The sequence below is a fragment of the Aspergillus viridinutans genome (genome assembly GCF_018404265.1).
Source record: "Aspergillus viridinutans IFM 47045 DNA, scaffold_1, whole genome shotgun sequence".
Lineage (NCBI taxonomy): Eukaryota > Fungi > Ascomycota > Eurotiomycetes > Eurotiales > Aspergillaceae > Aspergillus > Aspergillus viridinutans.
In genome coordinates this window covers 2,823,871-2,842,772 of record NW_025091217.1, presented here as the reverse complement: position 1 = coordinate 2,842,772, position 18,902 = coordinate 2,823,871, and the positions used below count along the sequence as shown (strand labels likewise).

The 18,902-nt window shown below is 52.1% G+C and overlaps 7 protein-coding genes across 7 annotated transcripts; 3 read left to right on the top strand and 4 right to left on the bottom strand.

Moving 5' to 3' along the window:
* Positions 1-2,221: 2,221 nt before the first annotated feature.
* egl3 (putative extracellular endoglucanase/cellulase) lies at positions 2,222-3,887 on the bottom strand (the record flags this gene model as incomplete). The annotated part of the gene is made up of 5 exons (XM_043266007.1): positions 2,222-3,174; positions 3,243-3,340; positions 3,395-3,459; positions 3,513-3,721; positions 3,788-3,887. 5 exons carry the CDS (start codon positions 3,885-3,887, stop codon positions 2,222-2,224), a joined length of 1,425 nt encoding a protein of 474 aa, XP_043121942.1.
* Positions 3,888-5,387: 1,500 nt separating this feature from the next.
* Positions 5,388-6,414, bottom strand: Aspvir_000874 (NRDE family protein; the record flags this gene model as incomplete). The annotated part of the gene is made up of 2 exons (XM_043266006.1): positions 5,388-6,290; positions 6,349-6,414. 2 exons carry the CDS (start codon positions 6,412-6,414, stop codon positions 5,388-5,390), a joined length of 969 nt encoding a protein of 322 aa, XP_043121941.1.
* Positions 6,415-8,157: 1,743 nt separating this feature from the next.
* Positions 8,158-9,770, top strand: Aspvir_000873 (cytochrome P450; the record flags this gene model as incomplete). The annotated part of the gene is made up of 2 exons (XM_043266005.1): positions 8,158-8,556; positions 8,616-9,770. The coding sequence occupies 2 exons, from the start codon at positions 8,158-8,160 to the stop codon at positions 9,768-9,770; spliced, it is 1,554 nt and encodes a 517-aa protein (XP_043121940.1).
* Positions 9,771-10,106: 336 nt separating this feature from the next.
* Aspvir_000872 (biotin--[acetyl-CoA-carboxylase] ligase BPL1) lies at positions 10,107-13,229 on the bottom strand (the record flags this gene model as incomplete). The annotated part of the gene is made up of 6 exons (XM_043266004.1): positions 10,107-10,178; positions 10,243-10,377; positions 11,001-11,494; positions 11,541-11,812; positions 11,859-12,425; positions 12,475-13,229. The coding sequence occupies 6 exons, from the start codon at positions 13,227-13,229 to the stop codon at positions 10,107-10,109; spliced, it is 2,295 nt and encodes a 764-aa protein (XP_043121939.1).
* A 113-nt stretch (positions 13,230-13,342) lies between these two features.
* Positions 13,343-13,833, top strand: Aspvir_000871 (uncharacterized protein; the record flags this gene model as incomplete). Its single annotated transcript, XM_043266003.1, has 4 exons — positions 13,343-13,407; positions 13,487-13,518; positions 13,576-13,640; positions 13,765-13,833. 4 exons carry the CDS (start codon positions 13,343-13,345, stop codon positions 13,831-13,833), a joined length of 231 nt encoding a protein of 76 aa, XP_043121938.1.
* Positions 13,834-14,055: 222 nt separating this feature from the next.
* On the top strand, positions 14,056-15,036 carry Aspvir_000870 (putative mitochondrial genome maintenance protein Mgm101; the record flags this gene model as incomplete). The annotated part of the gene is made up of 2 exons (XM_043266002.1): positions 14,056-14,687; positions 14,763-15,036. The coding sequence occupies 2 exons, from the start codon at positions 14,056-14,058 to the stop codon at positions 15,034-15,036; spliced, it is 906 nt and encodes a 301-aa protein (XP_043121937.1).
* A 233-nt stretch (positions 15,037-15,269) lies between these two features.
* Aspvir_000869 (serine/threonine protein kinase) lies at positions 15,270-18,029 on the bottom strand (the record flags this gene model as incomplete). The annotated part of the gene is made up of 1 exon (XM_043266001.1): positions 15,270-18,029. One exon carries the CDS (start codon positions 18,027-18,029, stop codon positions 15,270-15,272), a length of 2,760 nt encoding a protein of 919 aa, XP_043121936.1.
* Positions 18,030-18,902: the final 873 nt, after the last annotated feature.

The window sequence follows — 18,902 nt, the reverse complement described above, 5'->3', positions numbered from 1 at the left end:
CTGAACTGGCGCTTTCGGTCCAATGCCGACCGCATTTTTGGGCTTTCGTCGATAGGTACCACTTAGGTAGAAGCCTACAGGAGTGGTGTACCTAAACGAATGCGAGGATGCATCCCGTGCCAGTATCACTCCGCTTTTCGACAGGTTTTAGAGTTCGTCGGAGTGACCGTTTCGACCAGACGCGGCGGAAGAGTGCGGATTACGGAATTAACATAACCGACAGATTGGATCCTCGTATTCTTATTCTGATCCTTCAATTTTATCTGATTACCCATAGGGTTCCCTAGTTAATCAGCCTCAAATGCTGAGGTGATTCTGACAAGCTGTCACTAATCCTATCGGAAGTAGGGAGTACACTGCCCCATCATGTTCTCGTATCTTGCAGGCTGAATCGGAAATTAGGGCATTGATCAATCTAATCTCCTTGGTTTGATAGCAGGTGCCCACGTAAGCCATAAGCGATGAATTCTAAGCCATGCTCCGGCATAAGGCTGCCATATTCTGACTTTCAACTCCGTACTTGCGGAGTACTGAGTCCAATCATGGTTCGCATGCAATTCACACTGTCACAGGTTTACAATGAGCACCTTATGGAAAGCCGCTACCCAGTCGAGTTTCAGTTCCTCGCCTGGGCAGCAAGATGTCGGACAAGAGAATACACCCAACCTTTTCAATATCTTTATACGATATCAGGCAACAATGGAGCCTGCCAAGTCCGAATAGGCTACCTTCATAAGTCCGATGTATTACATTCTCCTGATTTATGGTTATCATTTATCAGGCAGGTGAATTACCCCAGTGCACCGCCCTATGGCTGAATCATCCACCACAAGCCAGCTAGTGTGGAGGAGCTGCACTCAAGTGGGTATTATCTACGACCTTATAATTCAATGAGATATCTGTAGGATAAAGAAAAGACACTCCTTAACCCTTAAACAAAGACACTTTCAAGCAATGAGTCAGTGTTGTCTAAGTATTTCTCCTGATCAAGCATGAATTACCAATGATTAGCAACCACGTTGACTTGAATATGACAAAATGCCAGCCATGGTACTCCAAAGGCCGACTCCGATGCGATTCCTCGCGTTTCCCGGGTTGCACGTTTTGTATACAGTCCGAACCCGGTAGTAGCTACCATCCATCTTCCATAGTGACGTCAACCATTTCTAATCAATTTCCATCCACATCATATCTGGGGAAGCCATCACAAATAAGCATCCATACACATACGATGACTACTTTCGATCATTCCAGACAATGAGATTGTCGAAGACGAAAGATTCCATCACGAAAATGACATTGTAATGTCGATGTCGATGTCGCAATCAGAGAAACATCACCTTACAGATCAAGGTATCTAGGCGCACGTCGACTTCTCCCGACGTCGTCGACGACACTGCCAAAGCCGAATATCGAAGCAAGGATCTGACCTACAGATTCCATAAGGGATAAGGTAATGACACTCAAATATGCTTGACATCACACTCAATCAACAACCACCTCGATAACATCACGACAATCAAATACACTTATCAGCACCAATCACCGCTGATTTTTCTGCCGGACATTCGAAGTAAAGAAAAACCAGCATAACCCCACGTCCCTTATCACCGTTAGTAACTATGCTTTATGCTTATGCTTATGCTTGTGCTTATGCATTGTGCATTACTCACATAAAAAGCATGGTAAAGGATAACTAATCGGCGACGGGAGTCGGGCCTTTCTCGCTCCAGTCGCCGATTTCCTCGTCCCGTCTACACTGATTTCTCTACGTTCTGCCACGGACCGGACCCTGGACATCTGCCCTCGTCCGAGCAAACTATGTAGAGCCGAGGTCCGAAGAAATTTGCGGTTCAGTTCGTACGAAAGGAAAAAGTCACTTGATCGGGCCATATCAGATGAGTTGCTGGATTAGGAAGTAAATTTTCGATCTTTGTCAAATTTGGCCCTGGTCTAGCTGTCTAGCATGTGATGCGCAATTTGAGGCTTATCCTTCCATGCAGTGGATAGTAATGCACATTTGATTACACAAAGATGTGGCTATGAAATACAGGGGTCCCGGAGGAAATGTTAATGCTACTGCAAGAGTTTAAATCTTTGAACTATTTACAAATGAAGCGAAATGCGGTCGTCCGACCTCGTCTATCCTAGAACGACCCACGACTCACCTGATCCTGAGCTGCCGGTCCCCAACCCGACTCCACTGCCACCACGACTTAAATTAAACACACTGGTGGTAGTAAGGGTTCTGCTTAACACAGGTGTAGCCGCTCTCGCAGGTTGTAGGGCCGGTCCAGTTGATTCCACCGCATTGGTACCAGTGCTTGGCGACACCAGAGGCAGAGGCAGAGCTGCTGGCAGTAGGCTTGGAGGCACGGCAACCGGAAGCAGAGCCAGAAGCAGGAGTCGAAGCAGCGGCGGTCGCCGTGGTGCTGGGGGTAGCACTCGAGGGCTTGGAGGGCTGAGCAGCCTTAGAAGGAGCGGGAGCGGTAGGCTCGGCTGGAGGGACAGAGGACGGAGTAGGAGTAGAGGAAGGGGAAGAAGTGTCGACGACCTCAACCTGAGTAGCGGTAGTAGTGGTTGGCTTGGTCACAGAGGCAGAAGAGCTGGTGCTCGAGGAAGAGGAGGAAGAAGAGGCGGTGCCGCTCACAAAGTACTTCTTCAGAATGGGAAGGTAGGTTGAGTAGGCAGGACCGCTAGTAGGCTCGAGACTGTACATATAAGTTCCCCACCAGGGACCGGCAGACCACCACGAAGCACCGAGCCAGACATCGCTGTTCTCGGACATGTAAGAGAGAAGACCCTCAACGGCGGTCTCACACTGGGAGTTGACACCACCGGCGAACTCTCCAAGGAATCCTTTGAGGCCGTTGTCCTTCAGCCACTGAGTGGCAGACTCCACACGCTCCTGGCCGATAGTGGAGCTGACACAGGACTCAGAGGTACCAGAACCGTCCGAGTCGAGATACTGGTGCATCTCAAAGACGATCTTGTCCTGAGGATCCGTCAAACCCTTAAGGTTGTCATTGTTGTCAGTCCAGGTCCAGGCGCCACTGTAGTGGTTACCCTCAACGAAGATGTATTGCGTTGTGGCACCGGCATCACGAATACCATTGATGGCGGCCTGGTTCAAATTGAGCACCAGAGTCTGGTCCATATCATGGTATTCATTGTCTGGAAACATCAGCCTAACGATTCCAAGCTATCAAAGCTCCAATGTCTCCGGTGGTCGGGAGTCTCACTGGTATCGAAGATGACCTTGTCATTGGAGGCGAATTCGCTAGCGACGGTCTTCCAGAATGTCTGGAAGTCGGAAGTAGAGGAAATGATACTTCCAGAGCTGTACGGTGGATTTTAGTTACCACTCCGCTGGTAAGGACAAGCCATGACTTACTATCTTCCATAGTTATGAGGATCAATAATGGCATAAGCACCACAGTCGGTAATGAACTTGACGGTCTATCGCCGAATATTAGCATCTCCTCACGTCAAAGCAAATGTCCCTGCCTTACCTTCTTCAGGTCGCTCAGGTAGGTGGCATCCGGGGTACCGGTCATGGAGCTGGGGACCAGACGCTCCATCAAAAATGGAACACGGAAGATGTTCATACCCGCGTCGCGCAGAGTCTGGATCTTGGAGGTATCGGGCCATGTGTAGTCTGTACCCAGGGTTCCGGGGATGCTGCTACCGAATTCGGCACCAGATTCGCTGACACCGACCCCTGCAGGCGTATAGTGTTAGTCTAGTCGAGATACCATACCATGGCAGGATTATCGCCTCGACATACAGGTAAATCCAGAGGAGCGTTTTTTGGCCATCTCGCGTACGGGCAGAGCGTTGACCAGACCAGCAGCGCTGGCGGCCATGATCAAGTTGCTGATTCTCATTTTGGTGGTATAAAGAACGTGTATCGAGCTTGTCGAAGAGCTGAAAAGCAAAGGGGACAAAAGGAGAGACGAAAGACGAAAATCAAAAAGTCTAATGAGTGACAAGAAACCAGTCTTGAGTTGTAGAGAGAAGAAAGAAAGGGCCTGAAAGAATGAGTCCAGCGTGCTCATCTTATGTAGACCTCCTCATCTCGGAGGACACGATTCAGGGACCCCCGTTCATTTCGCAAGCTCCACAGCTTTAATATCGAGGCAAGCTTTTGCAAGGGATCAAGCATCCGTCCGAGTTCTCCATTAGCTGTGGCCACTAGCCACTAGCCACTAGCCAGGTTCCCTGGCAGCTCATCTTTTGAGAATTCGGAAGGTGGAAAAAAGAGCAAAGTCGCCATAATTCTCCCGGCCTGAGCCATGAATTTGATAATGCATCATTTAACTTCAGGGGCGCACAGTTCGGAGCGCTGGCAGAGCATAGTTCTAGAACGACATCTGAACAATTGTAGTGGCGCCGTGAAGGAGGAGATGGATGGTACCCATCATTGTCAAAGACATAATAGTAAGTCTTCATCTCCTCGGTATTCCAGTCAACTCAGTCCTTCGGCGTCCGACATGAAGTGGGACAAAAAGCAGGGTCAGCGATGGCCAGTGGCTTAGCCGGCGAATAGCTAAACTGGTGCCTGATCCGTATATTTGATCCTGAGTGGCTTTGATTAAGGAGACAGCGAGGAACTGTTCCAGACTCGCATAGCATCATCGCCATCAGCCAAATATCCAATGCGATTGCCTGATTTCGTTCCGTGTGGGTGAACTGGAGGATGAGAGGAGCTCTGCTTTAGATGAAACAGCAGTAGCGCTCCAAGGAATGTGCTCGTTGGCGGAGAAATTATTTTGGACTCTTTGGTAGGTGATGGTTCAGACACGGTGACCAACGGTTGTTTCGGATCGTGCAACCGAAAGCTTGTACCAAGCTTTGTGTAAAACAACATATCTGAGGTTTCGACGTCAAGATACGCGCTTTGACAAGCCTGAAATCGATGATTGGAAAGATTGGACTTAATTGCGGATGGATAGGAATAATTGAAGTCGAAAGCCTCAAAGGTCGAAGTGAGACAGAGACATTAGCAAGACCCACCGAAAGTCAGCCATCAGGGAACTAACGGTTTTTAGATTGCATGTTTAATGAGCTCTCTAGAATTGAGCATGCACTGGAGTCTTGAGCAGGAAAATAGGGGGTTACCTTATTATTATTATTGATCAGTTAGTAAACTGTCTGAAGAATAGTCTATACCGCGAGATGGGAAAACACAAGTAGAATATGGCCTTGGTAACCGCCTCTGTTTGGTTACAGTTCTGGCGAGAAGCCCCAGCATAATGCGAGCTACATATGACAGTCAGGCAGGTGAAAATGCCCCTTCTGCCAGCATTTGATGCAACTGGTACGATTTATTGAGGAGGTAGGATGTTTTGGGGAAAGAAGTTCGACACTATGAACATGCTATTCCATTATCGGCTGACGTGGAACTCAAACGACCTATCGCCTTTGCCGATGGGAATTGCATTTACATCGTTATCATAGAGCGTACGCTCAAAGTATCTCACTCTTCCATTTGCACTTACGAGCACCACGGTCTGTTTCTGAGTTCCGTATGCGCCCTGCAAGAATGACTTGTCCAGCAAATCATGCGGCGGTTGACTCTCGATTGGAACCCTGTCCGTATCGCGAGCTGCAGCAACCTCGTCGGCAGCCCTAGACTTCTCTGCTTGTGCTCCAATCACTGGGACGAAGATACTCTGTCGCAGCAGGAGGAGGTAGGTCTCCAGCGTGGAGTCTCCCGAGAGCCTGGGGAGAGTATCCCGGCTCAGGACCTGAAGTAGTCGGTTGATGAGTTGATCTTCATCTTCACCTGCTTGCACATGAGCATTGATGGCCTCTTTCATGAGCTTTTCCCCGTCGAGGATCTTTGGCCAGGAGCGATCACCGAACGTTGTGTTGCTGAGTCCCAATGTCTGACCCTTTTCTGTGGCAATCCAAGAGATCTGGTCCATATTGGCTGACCGGTTCGATACGATGGCTAGCGGCTCATTGACATAACCACAAACCAGGCTGAATCCGCCGACATTTCTGATCTCGGACGAGGCTACCATTCCCTGTACAAAATCTCTGGTGGATTGCCTTTGCTCGGGGTCCGCTGTAAGCCAGTTGTTGACAATCAGGCCTCGACTATGTACTCCACTAGGCTCATCCGCTGTAGTCTCCCGATAGTTGGTCAGGACAGCTATTTTCCCTTCTTTTGTGACCCCCATCCATGTCCCATGTGTGGCTCGAGCCAGATCTCTGCCTCCAAGCACGTTGGTGCTAGGTTCCGGCCACCAGTCGGCGCAGGATGTTGGACGGCGGAGGAATTCCTGATTACTGTTAGTTTATGTAGGGTAACAAGGCGCTCCGAGGTCGATATTCGCATACATCCCTGTTATCGATAACGATCAGAGGATAGGAGGGGTGAGCTGTGGAAATTAATGCGATGCACATGTTGTTTGGACGTATGAAAGAAAAGTAACAACAATCAAATATCCGGGAGGAAGATAATATATAAAAAGAATTAGAGCTTGCGTGCGGTCCAGAGACAATTGGAGCCAACTGATGGGTGGTGTGACGGCGAGCTATGCAGTGTCAACGCCGCCAAGTGTCGTCGTTGGGCACACGAACAAGACGCAGGAAGGACCAAGGCTCGTGAGGGGTACTCCACTGCTAAACAAAAAGCAATATCTGACCAAAAGAAGTTACGAAAAATCTGAGTAGTTAGCCACTCGATGTTCTGATTGATCGCGACATCAAAAGCATTGGGACAAGAGTCACGAGAGTTGGGCTGGCATCTTGAGGTCATCAGACCCAACAGAGCAATACTGCCGGAAATATATATACCGCCTTCTGTGTTTACCACCGCTTTGCCCAATTAACTAGCCATTTTAGGCTTAGTCTCTAGCTGGTCTGAACTTGCGGCGTAAGGCTCGAGACCTTCGAGCTTCCTCAGTCGAACCACAGTCGAATCGTTTCTTTAGCATCAGATATCATCATCTAATGTCTGAAAAGAACCTTGTTAATCGGGAAGATTTGAGCTGGAGACCAGCAACGAACTGAGCACGCGAGATGCCGTTCATTTTAAACTCAATAATGGCGTGTGATCCGCGAGATTTCCATAGCTTAGGGTAACCTCGATTCCTAATTGAATTTGTACGAGCAGATTCAAGATGTCGACGTTCACAAATGCTAATCTATCTTCAAGCGCAGAGAATATGACTTTTTGATTTGTCGACTGCGGTTGAAAGATAGTAGCTGACCAAGCGAACTGGTCAACTGGCACTCCTTTCAAATACCCAAAAATAACTGGTTCATTGAGACAGATGTCTTATTCGGCCAAAGCCGAGATGAAGACCTGGCCGAATAGGTAGCATCTCCGTTGACCAACGCCGAGCGGTGCAAGTGTGCTTCTTGCATGAGCCCGCAGGCCCCAATTCTGCTTCACTTCGAATGCCACAAGGCCCACAACTCGTAACATAACGGCTTAGGGTTGGTGCTGAATTCATCGGAAGCTGTCTCCGAAACCCGCATAATCCCTGATAACTGGAGGGACTTTGGATCCGTACCCAATCCAGGTGAGACGTAATTGTATTGCCTGGTATCTATGTCGAGTAGTTGCACAGTGCTTCGGATACACCGATGGCTGGGACCGGCATTTACGGTGATCGACACAACTCGGCCCTTTAAGGAGATTAAGCTGGCCAGTCATCTTCCATATCTTTCGACCCGCCACACATGCATACCTAGTGTTCGAGACCAATAACCGAACCTATGAAGGTGGAAGAACACTCCCTCGGTAGGTATGATTATTCGATAGACTGATCATGACTCGTCACTCGCATATGCCCGATCGCACAACCTGGGTGCTACAGGTGGGTACTAGAACAGTCAGACAAGAGGCAGATGAAACATGAATGACCTGAATAACATGTCAATGCACAGTGACCTCATCCAAAATTGTATCAAGCATAGCACAAGAATCACTATGAAGAAGATTGTTGCATTGTTCGCCATCTTCGTTGTTCTTGTGCCCCCTTTCCCCACCTTGCTTCCATTATAGGGCCTCGGGCCCTCGGCTAAAGTCACGTTTCCGCTGGCATACTTCAAAGCAAGGCATACATCCCAGAGAAATATGGGAATTTGAACGAAAAAACCAGACTCTCCAGTCTGTCTTCAATTCATCTTCCTATTGCGATGGCGTTCCCGCTTCTGACCGTCGCGGCTGTGGCTGTTGCCCTCCGTCTGCTGTGGGCGCTGGTTTCGAGATGGCAGCACGCACAGAATGCCCGCAGATTAGGCTGTGGTTCAACTCCTCTCTATCCTAGTGATCCTCTAGGTATTAGTGTTCTCAAGGAAGCTTTGGCAGCAGACAAAGCGAAAAAGATTCTACCGATGGTAGAGCGCCGAGTCGCGCTCATGAGCGACCGCGAGGGCCGATATGTTACGACCTTCCGGTTTAGGCAAATGGGACGTGAGAATTATTTCACAACGGATCCGAAGAACATCCAAGCCATTCTGGCCACGCAATTCAAGGACTTTGAGCTGGGGGCTCCTCGAAGGCAAGCTCTGCATCCCGTTTTGGGAGCTGGCATTGTAGGTTTTGCCTCGTGAATATGCAAGGTTTGTGCGGCATGCTAACAACTTTGGTGTAGTTCAGTTCTGATGGCGAGGAGTGGTCTCGCTCCAGAGGTCTGCTCCGTCCTCAGTTCACGCGTGATCAAATCAGTGACCTCGACCTGGAAGAACGTCATGTCCAAAAGGCGATGCAGGCGATGCCTGTCGTCAACGGGAAGTGGACCGAGGCAGTGGACATCCAATCCATCTTCTTCCGTCTCACCATCGACTCGGCGACCGAATTCCTCTTTGGCGAGAGTGTTGAGAGCCAACTCTCGGCCTTGAAGGGTGGTCAGACACCCGAGGACAAATTCCCCTACTATTTTGACAAGTCGCAATGGTACGCGGCACAACGGGCTCGCTTCGAGAAACTGTACTGGATTGTGAACAACAAGGAGTCGCGCCACGCGGAGAAGGAAGTGCACGCGTACGTGGACCGTTTCGTGCACAAAGCACTCAAAGCCGCCCGCGAAGGCAAGCTCGCGGACCCGGACAAATCGTCTCAATACGTCTTCCTGCACGCTCTGGTTTCCGTCACCCAGGACCCGATCGAACTGCGCTCTCAGCTGTTGAACATCCTCCTCGCGGGACGTGATACCACCGCGTCCCTGCTCAGCTGGACAGTGCTGATGCTCGCACGCCACCCGGCCGAGTTCCAGAAGCTCCGACAGACCGTCATCGACGAATTCGGCACTTACAACCAACCCCGCAACATCACCTTTGCCGCCCTCAAGTCTTGCCAATACCTGCAGTACTGTCTGAACGAGACCCTGCGTCTGTTCCCCGTGGTCCCCGGCAACCGCCGCTCCGCAACGAGGGATACCACCCTTCCCCGCGGCGGAGGCAGCGACGGCGCCCAGCCCATCTACGTACGCAAGGGCCAGCTCGTCGTATACAACGTGCACATCCTGCACCGGCGCAAGGACATCTGGGGCCCTGACGCCGAGGAGTTCAAGCCGAGCCGGTGGATCGATCGCAAGGTGGGCTGGGATTATGTCCCGTTCAACGGTGGGCCACGCATCTGCATCGGGCAGCAGTTTGCTCTCACCGAAGCGGGATACGTCCTGGTGCGGTTGCTGCAGCGCTTCGACGCGATTGAGGACGTACAGCCGCATCTGGAGATCCGGCATTCTCTGAATCTGACCAGTGCGCCGGCGGATAATGTTACTGTCCGGCTGCGTGAGGCGGAATAACTTTAGCTTTGGAGGTTTTTCTGTTTCAGTGGTCGCATCGCAGTGTATTTGATTATGCATATACATGATCAATATTAATGATACCAGTTCTGCGCTGACAAATAAGACTATCAAACCTAGAAGCCGTAGCCACCGATTTATATCAAGACAACGTTGCATCGATTCAGCACTTGTCATTATATAATGTACCATCCAACCACTACCAACAGGGTATATTTCATATCCCTCCTCCTAATCCACTAACAGCAACACTCGCAACACTCGAAACAGGCAAGCCCCGCACACCTTCACTCATCAGCACGCCAGCGCCCATCAGATAGTAGGGAAAGAGGAAACCTACACTCCACAGCAAATATCCTCCTTCTCACCACCACCACGCAGTCTCATGTCCATCTGTTCCTGTGCGGGCTAACATGGTAAGTGTCAGTTGATACTGTGTCAATAGATAGGGGAGGTATGGATGAATGCGTACTGGCTGCTGCGACACGACCTGGGTTGGTGCCGCGGGGGTAGCCGGTTGGGTCATGGCAAGGGTGCTAGGGTCCCAGGTAGGTTGCTGGAGCTGTTCCTCCTTGGATTTGAAGGGATTGAGGGTGAACATGTCGAACTATGATGAGTGAGAGTGAGCTGGTTGTGTAATGTGCTAAGCGATATGGCTATAGTCTAACTGATGAGGGAGGATGTGAACTGAGGAGACACTGGCGTGAGACGGGACGGGGACGGTGAGTTTTATTTTATTGCATGAGGAGTCGCTACCTTAGCTTCATGGCTAGATAGTCTAGTTTCAGATGCGAGGTAGCGTCTGATCCTATTCTCCCACTAGACAGCCCTGTAGAGGAATCATGCTGCCTGGTGAGTCGGCACATGATCCGGTTCTGCTTTGTTGATGGTCCGTCTCCAGGTGGCATGGCGCCGGGGGCTGAATCGGCGGTTATTCATTGGATGTGTTGTAGATTCGAGCTTCCCAGCTGAGTGTGTTTTAGTGTGTTGTCATTGCATTAATCCCTCATATATTTGACTGTGGCTGATCTATCCTGTGATTGCACCAAGTGAGACCGCTATCTGCTTGAGTGCCCCCGTTGCTGCCAGTCGGGCTATTTCTCCATAATGCCCAGAGTCTAAGGCGAAACAAGCCTCCTTGGCACGGCTTATCTTCATCTGCTCTTGGCTTGTTCATCAAATAATCTATTGAAGTGTATATACTGTATGGAGACCTGGCTATGTCTATACCTTCCTCTTGACCAATCCTCGGAAGAAATCAAAGCTGTTGCTGTCACTCTGCAACTGCCACACTCGTCCCGTAGGCCGATCGTCCCATCCCAACTCCTCCGCCAGCAGCAACCCATATTCCCGAGTGATACCCTTGATTCGGGCCCGCGCTCCGCCTTCTTCCTCTAATGTGACAGCCTGATGCATGTGCAGCCAGTCGTCGTAGTACATCGTCTCAAACTCCCGGTCAAAGCCTGTCCGCAGGAAGCGGGTGTACAGCTCTTCGAACGTGGTGAGGCACCGGGCGAGGAGTTTCTCGAGTGTGATTGGGGCGGTTTTATTGGAGACAAAGCGAGAGGCGAGTGCATTCAGCGAGGTGGTTGGAGAGGCGTTCGTGGCGTTGATGCCGATTCCCACGACGGCGATGTATTCGTTCGAGGAGAAGAGTGAGTTGATGAGGATACCGCAGATTTTGGTGTAGTGCTTCTTGTCCGGGTTTTCGGGGTCCAAGGCATCTTGACTCATTAGCTAACCCTATTTAAACGAGAGGATCGAACTTACAAATGTCATTGGGCCATTTGAGCTTGACTGGCATGTTCTCAAAGCCCACGTCGTAGCTCTTGATACCCCGTACAACTGCCATTGCCGCCAGATACTGAATGAAAACCACCGGGGCAGACTGGATCTTTTCAATCGGGTGCCTTACGACCGTCGAAAAGATCAGGGCCCCCGCTGGAGAGACCCAGACATTGGAGCCTCGGCCTCGGCCTGCGACCTGGGTGGTTGCTGTCGCTGTGAATCCATGCGGCAGTTTACGGAGTAATTTGGGATTCCTGTATCCGTCAGCTCTGAAGGCAAAGAGTCCAGCGGAAGACTTACTTTTCCAGAATCGTATTTGTACTAGTGACCACCTCGCCATACATGATGCTCGAACCGAAACAGCCAGTACCTTCCCGCATCTGTGACTGGTACTGTTCGAGATTGGCGTAGAATGCATGGTGATTGAAGTAAGGAGTCGCTTTTGAGGATGGAAGCTCGTCGTGGATCACCAAAGGCTTGATGATTGCGTTGTAATCGACAATGCCCTCGCTAGCACCCTGTTCAGACTGGGGGAGAGACTCCTCCAATGAACTCATACTCCAAGTCCCGGATCTCTCCAGACGAAACGTATCGTTTTCATCTTTGATGAATTCTTCGTCCCCCTCGGTGCTAATCACCTCTTGCAACGACGATCGGATGCGGGAAGTATCAGCCGGATTTTGAGACGACAGGTGCAACGACGAAAGCGATGGCACAGTCGTGGTATTCTGGGTGACCTGCAGGCCCAGCTTGGACAGACAGGCCTTCAAAAAGTCGGTGCGCGCTTTATCGTCCGCTGCCAGCGCATCCACCACCTTGGCATAATCCTCGCCCCCGGCTTTTTTGTCTAGGTTTGCCGCTGCGAACCTGTTCAGTTTTGTCAGTCACTGCCCCTTGAATGCTCTGAATAACGTACTCTGGATGCGGTCCAGTCAGAATGGCCGCTCCCTCGCCCACCTTACAGTAGACGACGGCAGCCGCACCTGCGCCTGGATCGACATTCAATTCCTCCGTGTAGCTGGCCAAAACCTCCACGCCCTTGTCGGTATACAAGGACGCATCGACAAAGACACCACCCCCGTTGTAATAGCACTTGAACCCCTCCGGCACCACCCCGGCTTGCAGTACATCCTTGGAGACCTTGAGATCGGCGCCGCGCGCGCCCACCTCGCTGTGGTATACAAATCCCGGAAACGCACCGCCGCGGCATATGCCAGGGTAAAAAGCCAGTTCCCGATCCCCGACCACCTCCATCGTCTTATCGCCGACCTCGAACTCACATCGCTGGCTGGCGTAGTAACCCCCCGCGCAGAAACCGAGGTATGCGCCGCCGCGCTTGACAAACTGCTCGATCCGGCGGTTACCTGCGCCATTGAGGGATCGACAGTACCCCAGATCCGCTCCCCCGGGCATCACCAGCAAGGCGCAAGTCAGCGTCCACGGCTCCTTGATGAGCATGTCGGCGGTCACGGGGATCACGGCATAGTGCGGGGCGAGGAGGCGGCGGAGGGTGTAGAGGCAGTGTCGGACGGATTCGACGGTGCTACCATTGCCTGGAGAGGGAGGAGAACTGATTAGACTATTTGATCTCCATGCGGATTGGGTGAGCGAACCGGAGTAAACTAGCACGTTGAGCTTCTTGCCAGTCAGGTTGGGCGTGGTTGCGGTCATTGTCGCTGTCGCTGTCGCGAATGCGGCGAGTCGGTCTCCGGACGGAGCAAGATCAATTCTTCTCAGACACAACTCACAGGCTTACACAGCTCACGTTAGAGCAATTGAACAAGATGTCGAAGAAGGAGGATAAGCCCGCGGTGGTCCCGGAAGTGGACGACGATGAACCTGATGAATGGTAGATTGGATTCTTCCTTTGACTTTTGAGATTCTCGGAGATTGAAGATCTGGACTAATGCGGAGTCATCGGTGGACAGGGACAAGCGGATCTTCAGCACCGGCTGCGCAGGTGAGTTTACAATCAAGATTATGGTCAATAGACAAGCTGCTCATTGAGTATCAACAGTGGAGCAGGATAAAATGAACGACTGCTATTTTACGAAGAAGGACTGGAGACAGTGCAAGGGCGAGGTGAGTCACGCTGAGACCGCTTGCAGACGAATGCAAGCACCGCATCACGCCCGTTCAAGCTTTCGTTTCACCCCGTCGTACACTAGGAACCTGAGAATTGAAGCTGATGAGTATGTTATGGCAGATGGAAGCATTTCGCGAGTGCTGGAAGCGCAAGGGCAATGACCAGCGGACTCAAACAAAGGATGCTTAGACTCAGAAGAACGAGTCAACCTGCTATTTAGCCTGTACTATAGATGCCAATATTGTAATCATATACGAAAATCACCCTTTTCAAGCTGTATCTCTGTATCTGCTAATTCAGACGACCTTATTGACCATATGTAAATCACGTGACATTATACAGACGCGACGTCAAGCTTCGTCTCCGCATGAGAAGCACTAACAACGAACCATCCTCAACCACACCATCACCATGGCTTCGTCGCATATCCGCCGCTCTCTGCGGCTAGTAGATTCTACAAGCTTCGCAAAAGCTACATCTAGATTGACCTCCCGGTCCACCACGCAGCACATCCTCGCCCTTACCAGATCAATCACAACCACCCCTTCTCACAAATCCATCACCACCAACAACAACCAAGCAACCCGGACAGCCCCCAAACCCCCCATCCCATCTACACCAACCCTACCAGCAAAGCCATCCACCCTCTCATCAACCGCACCCGCAACGGACGACCGCACCGCCCGCATCCTCGCCCCAACACCCACCCACCAAACCACCACCAACATCTCCAAAACCGGCCTCGCAGACGCCCCGCTCTCCCCGGACTCGCCCTCCGAAGAAAAAATTGACTGGACGCGCTCCTTCCACGGGCTCTCCGCCGCGCCGTTCCCCAAGGAGGTAGCAGATATCCTGCTCGCGGAGGTCGACCCGGAGGAAGTCGAGATCAAGCCCGATGGCATCCTGTACCTCCCTGAGATCAAGTACCGACGGATTCTGAACCGGGCGTTTGGGCCAGGTGGCTGGGGGCTTGTGCCTCGGAGTGAGAGTATTGTTACGCCGCGGACCGTGACGAGGGAGTATGCGTTGGTTTGTAATGGGCGGTATGTATCCCGTTTCTTTCCTTTGTTTCTCTTTGTGTTTGAGAGGTGTGAATAAGGAGGCTGATGGTGCTACAGGTTAGTGTCTGTCGCGCGGGGCGAGCAGGATTACTTCACGCCTGATGGGATCCCGACGGCGACGGAGGGGTGTCGGTCTAATGCGCTGGTGCGCTGCTGCAAGGATCTGGGGATTGCGAGCGAGCTGTGGGATCCGCGGTGGATTCGCAAGTTCAAGGCGCAGTATACGCGGGAGGCGTTTGTGGAGCATGTGGTCAACAAGAAGCGGACGAAGATCTGGGTGCGCAAGGATGACCAGGTGTCGTATCCGTGGAAGGAGACCGGGACTAAGTAGTCAGGACAGACCGTTCTGAGGTCTGTGACGGTGTCTGATACCGTCATATGTATATTAAGCATGCCGAATAGAATTCTCGTTTACATTTCGAATTACTGGTTGATTTTGATTTCCTAGTTGGACATAGATCTCACAGCCCAATATATGCATCAGATCATCACCCATATTCCATACCAATACAAAAATGAATCAAAATACCACCAACGCCAGCCGTTTTGTTTTCAGTAACCTAACTATTGTCCTCCGTTCGGCGGACGAGACTGATTCCAGTTCCTGGAATGGTCGTCAGGGTAGCGCTGTTGCACCCCCGGCGAACCCGGGAACCTGCGGAACGAGTCCGAGTCGGAGTGCTCTATCGCCGACGGGAGCTCGAGAGGCTGCTCCGGATCGTACGCCGTCTCCTGGCTGTGAGATCCGTAGAAACTACCTCCGTAGTTTGACATGCTGGGGTACGAGGGATACTCAGAAGAGATCCCCTGGGATGTAGAGCCCGCCGGCGGCTGCTGGCGAGGAAGAGGGGGCACGGGCTCCGCGATGATGGGAACTCCGCCTGCTGTGGGGGAAGGCTGGGCGGGCTGGTCGGTGGTGCTGGTGCCTGCCTTGCGGCAGCCGGTGGACGGTTCACGGCCGAGATTGCCGTAGTTGACGCTGAGTTGGCGGTTCTGGTTGGGCGAGGCGGCGGGGGTCTGGTAGTTGTCCACTTCGTTCGGGGTGCGACTGTTGGCGCGCTCCGGGTAGCCCGAGTCGGTGGACGACGAGCCGCCGCGGCGTTGTAGCGTGCCGGATGACTGACTAGCGCTGAAGCCGGTTGATCGAGCCTGTTCCTGGGCGGTGGCATCCAAGGTCATCCCGGCCGCTGCTGCGCGTCGCTGGCCGGATGCGGTCCGCGTGACATTGTTCTGGTCGGCGTTGTCGGCGTCGGGCTTGTCGTCCTTGTTCTCGCTGTCGCCTGCAGCGTCCTCCGCGGCAGCACCAGGGGCGCGGATGGGAATCTTGCGCACAGCGGTAACCAACGCACACATGAATTTGGAGCGACGCATGGCACGGATCGACTCGTTAGCCCAGTTGGATTTGTGGCGGATGCTGACGCTCAGCTCAAGCTTGTCCATGTCGCCGACACCAACAACGTCAACGTCGACATCCGGCTGGAAATCACGGTAGTTCTCCTTGTCACGGACAAATCTCTCCATCTCATCGCGGAGGAGTTGGATGTCGCCGAATGTTGTGTCGAAGCTGACGGGAATCTTGAGTGTTTCGTGCATGGCATTGGAACGCGTAAAGTTGTCAACCCAGAGAGTGTTGAGGACAACGTTGGGGACCTGAGTCACGCGCTGATCCGTCACCGATTTGAAGACGGTATACAGCAGCGAAATGCGCTCGACTACGTAGTCCTTTTCGCTGAGCTCGACCCGGTCACCAATGTCAAAGGGATGCTTGACGAACAGGAAGATGCACGAGCCCAGTACCTCCTGGGCGGTGGTCGCGAAAACGAAACTGAGAGACAGGAGGGATGTGGCACCGGCCGCGATGACGGTGCCGAAACCGCTTGTCACAAACGAAATGAAGACCAGCACCGAGATGATACCGGCGACAGTCAGCAGCAAGTTGTCCAAGACATGAATGGCCTGGTCGACGTCGTACATGCTGTTATTGAGGGCCTTTCGGTTACGTCCGATTTCCCCAACAACCAGAACCATCTCGTCCAAGCTGATATCACCGTTGCCGTCTCGATCGAGCATATGGAAACATTCCTCGGCAATCATCTCTTTGCCGACTCCCAAGACCTCGGCGACGTCGTCGGGGTATAGGGCATCCCTGCCCTCAATGACAAAGGACATCCAGATTCGGCGTGCCAAAGCTTCGGCGGCCTTCCGGCGCTCCAGGGCCTGTGTTACAATACCGCGCACCGAAGTGGGGTTGAACACTTCCTTGCCGGTGATTTCGTGGGCGACACCACCAAACGCAGCGGTAACTCGGTCACCAAATCGGCCAACGTTATGACCAACATTGCGAATCAGCTTGAGGGGGATCGAGGAGCTGGAGCGCGAGTGGACGGGGCCCTTCGCGGCGGCTGCACCCAAGAGCGAATCGGAAATGATCATGTCCTCCTCACGAAACTCCTTGCAGTACATGGGGAACATGTTGCGGGAGGCGTCGTACAGTTGACCGATAAGCTCGATGTTCCGCTTCGACTCCTTGATCTTCAAGTCGAATTGCTTTCGGTGGTAGCTGATGGAGATGAGCTGGACCAGGAATTTCTCCGCCAGCAGAATCAAGCTACACACAAACAAAGCGAACAGGATATTCTTGACGGATTTCTCCCAGGACTTGGCGGAAGTATCGCCCGTCCGCTTCTTCTCGGGGTTATATGTCATGACCGGAAGGAAAGTCACCAACGTGACGATGGTCCAGAAGACCGTCGCGATGGGCAGTTCTAGTGCGCGCAGGATGAGAGCATACTTGCGAGTTCCCGGGCTGACAATTCCACAGAGGAACTGAAACAGGTATGGGAGAAAATGAGCGATAATTTTGCAAATCCACAAACTCAACCAGACAACCTCGATCCAGGCAAAGAACCAAGGCAGCGTCACGCCGCCAATTCTCGCATCCTGCGCGGCCGTGGCTCCCACAATGATTGGAATAGCGATCAAGAGCGCGATCGGCGTGACATAGATGATGTACCTGGTAACGATAGAGAAGTTGAGGATGGCCTGGTAAATCCTCCCCATCCGCGTGAGGGTGCCATCCTCAGGTTCCTCGAGCGAACGGCCCGTCGAGTCGTCAACGGTTTTCTTCCGACGGCCAGGACCAGGACCAGTGCCAGCGACCAGCCCGGCCTTCTCGCTGGTGTTGGTGTGAACACCCTCAATGGGAGGGTGATAGGCCGCCGGAGAAGTGGCCGTGTGCGCACTCCCCCTCCGTGCCCCCGTCGGAGAGCGACTGCGAACATTGGTCAGGGGAATATCAATCGTAACATCGTGTGGATTGGCCATTATGGTATCATTTGAGTAATCTGGGAGCGGTTGAAAGCGATGGGCCGACAAACGCTTCTCCGTGAGTCCAGGTCGACCGGACATCGAAATGAACGAGAAGGAGAGAAAAACGGGGTCCAATGACCACGATTCCTCTTGACTTTATACTTTCGACTGTTTGACACTAACCCGAGGGAAAAGCGAGTAACGGCCTAGAAGCTGACCAGCAGCCCTGACAAGGGAAATTGAGTGGGGCGAGGGCCAGTGTCTGGGTTTTGCGACAGGCCAAGTGAGCTACTAACACCCGAGATCGACTGGTCGATCCAGAGAAAAGCGATCTGATTTGGCGCGAGCCCGTTTGAATCTGCGCCTCCAAGGATTGACCAAATACGTAGACTCGTCCACAAGCAAAAGAACCAGAGGCAGACTGTGCTGTGTGCGGGGACAGTGGAGTTGTGGGCCGAACCAAGCGAAGCAAGAAAGACGAGAGGAAGAAGAGAGTGAGCGATTGAGCGATTGGAAAGACAGACTGGAGTTAGTGGCCAGATGGAGAACGAGAGGTCAGTATGATCTAATGCGATGGAGGTCAGATCGAAGAAAAAGAAACGAAACAGACTGAGCTGAGCGAGAGGAGAGAGAGATTCGATGGAGAAAAGGAATGAGGAGGAAGAAGTAAAACGGGGCCTGAGGCAATAACCATAGAAATGGATGAGTCTAATAATAAAATATTTCACTAATAAAATTCTATTGGGGCGATGTTTCACCATTCCAGGAACAGAACGCCACCAGCTGATTTGACGGCCAGCTTGTCCATGCGTTTCTAGGAGACCAGCATTCTTGCGCGTTGTCACATTCCCACCACCATGAATGTGGTTTCTCAGCAATGACTAGGAA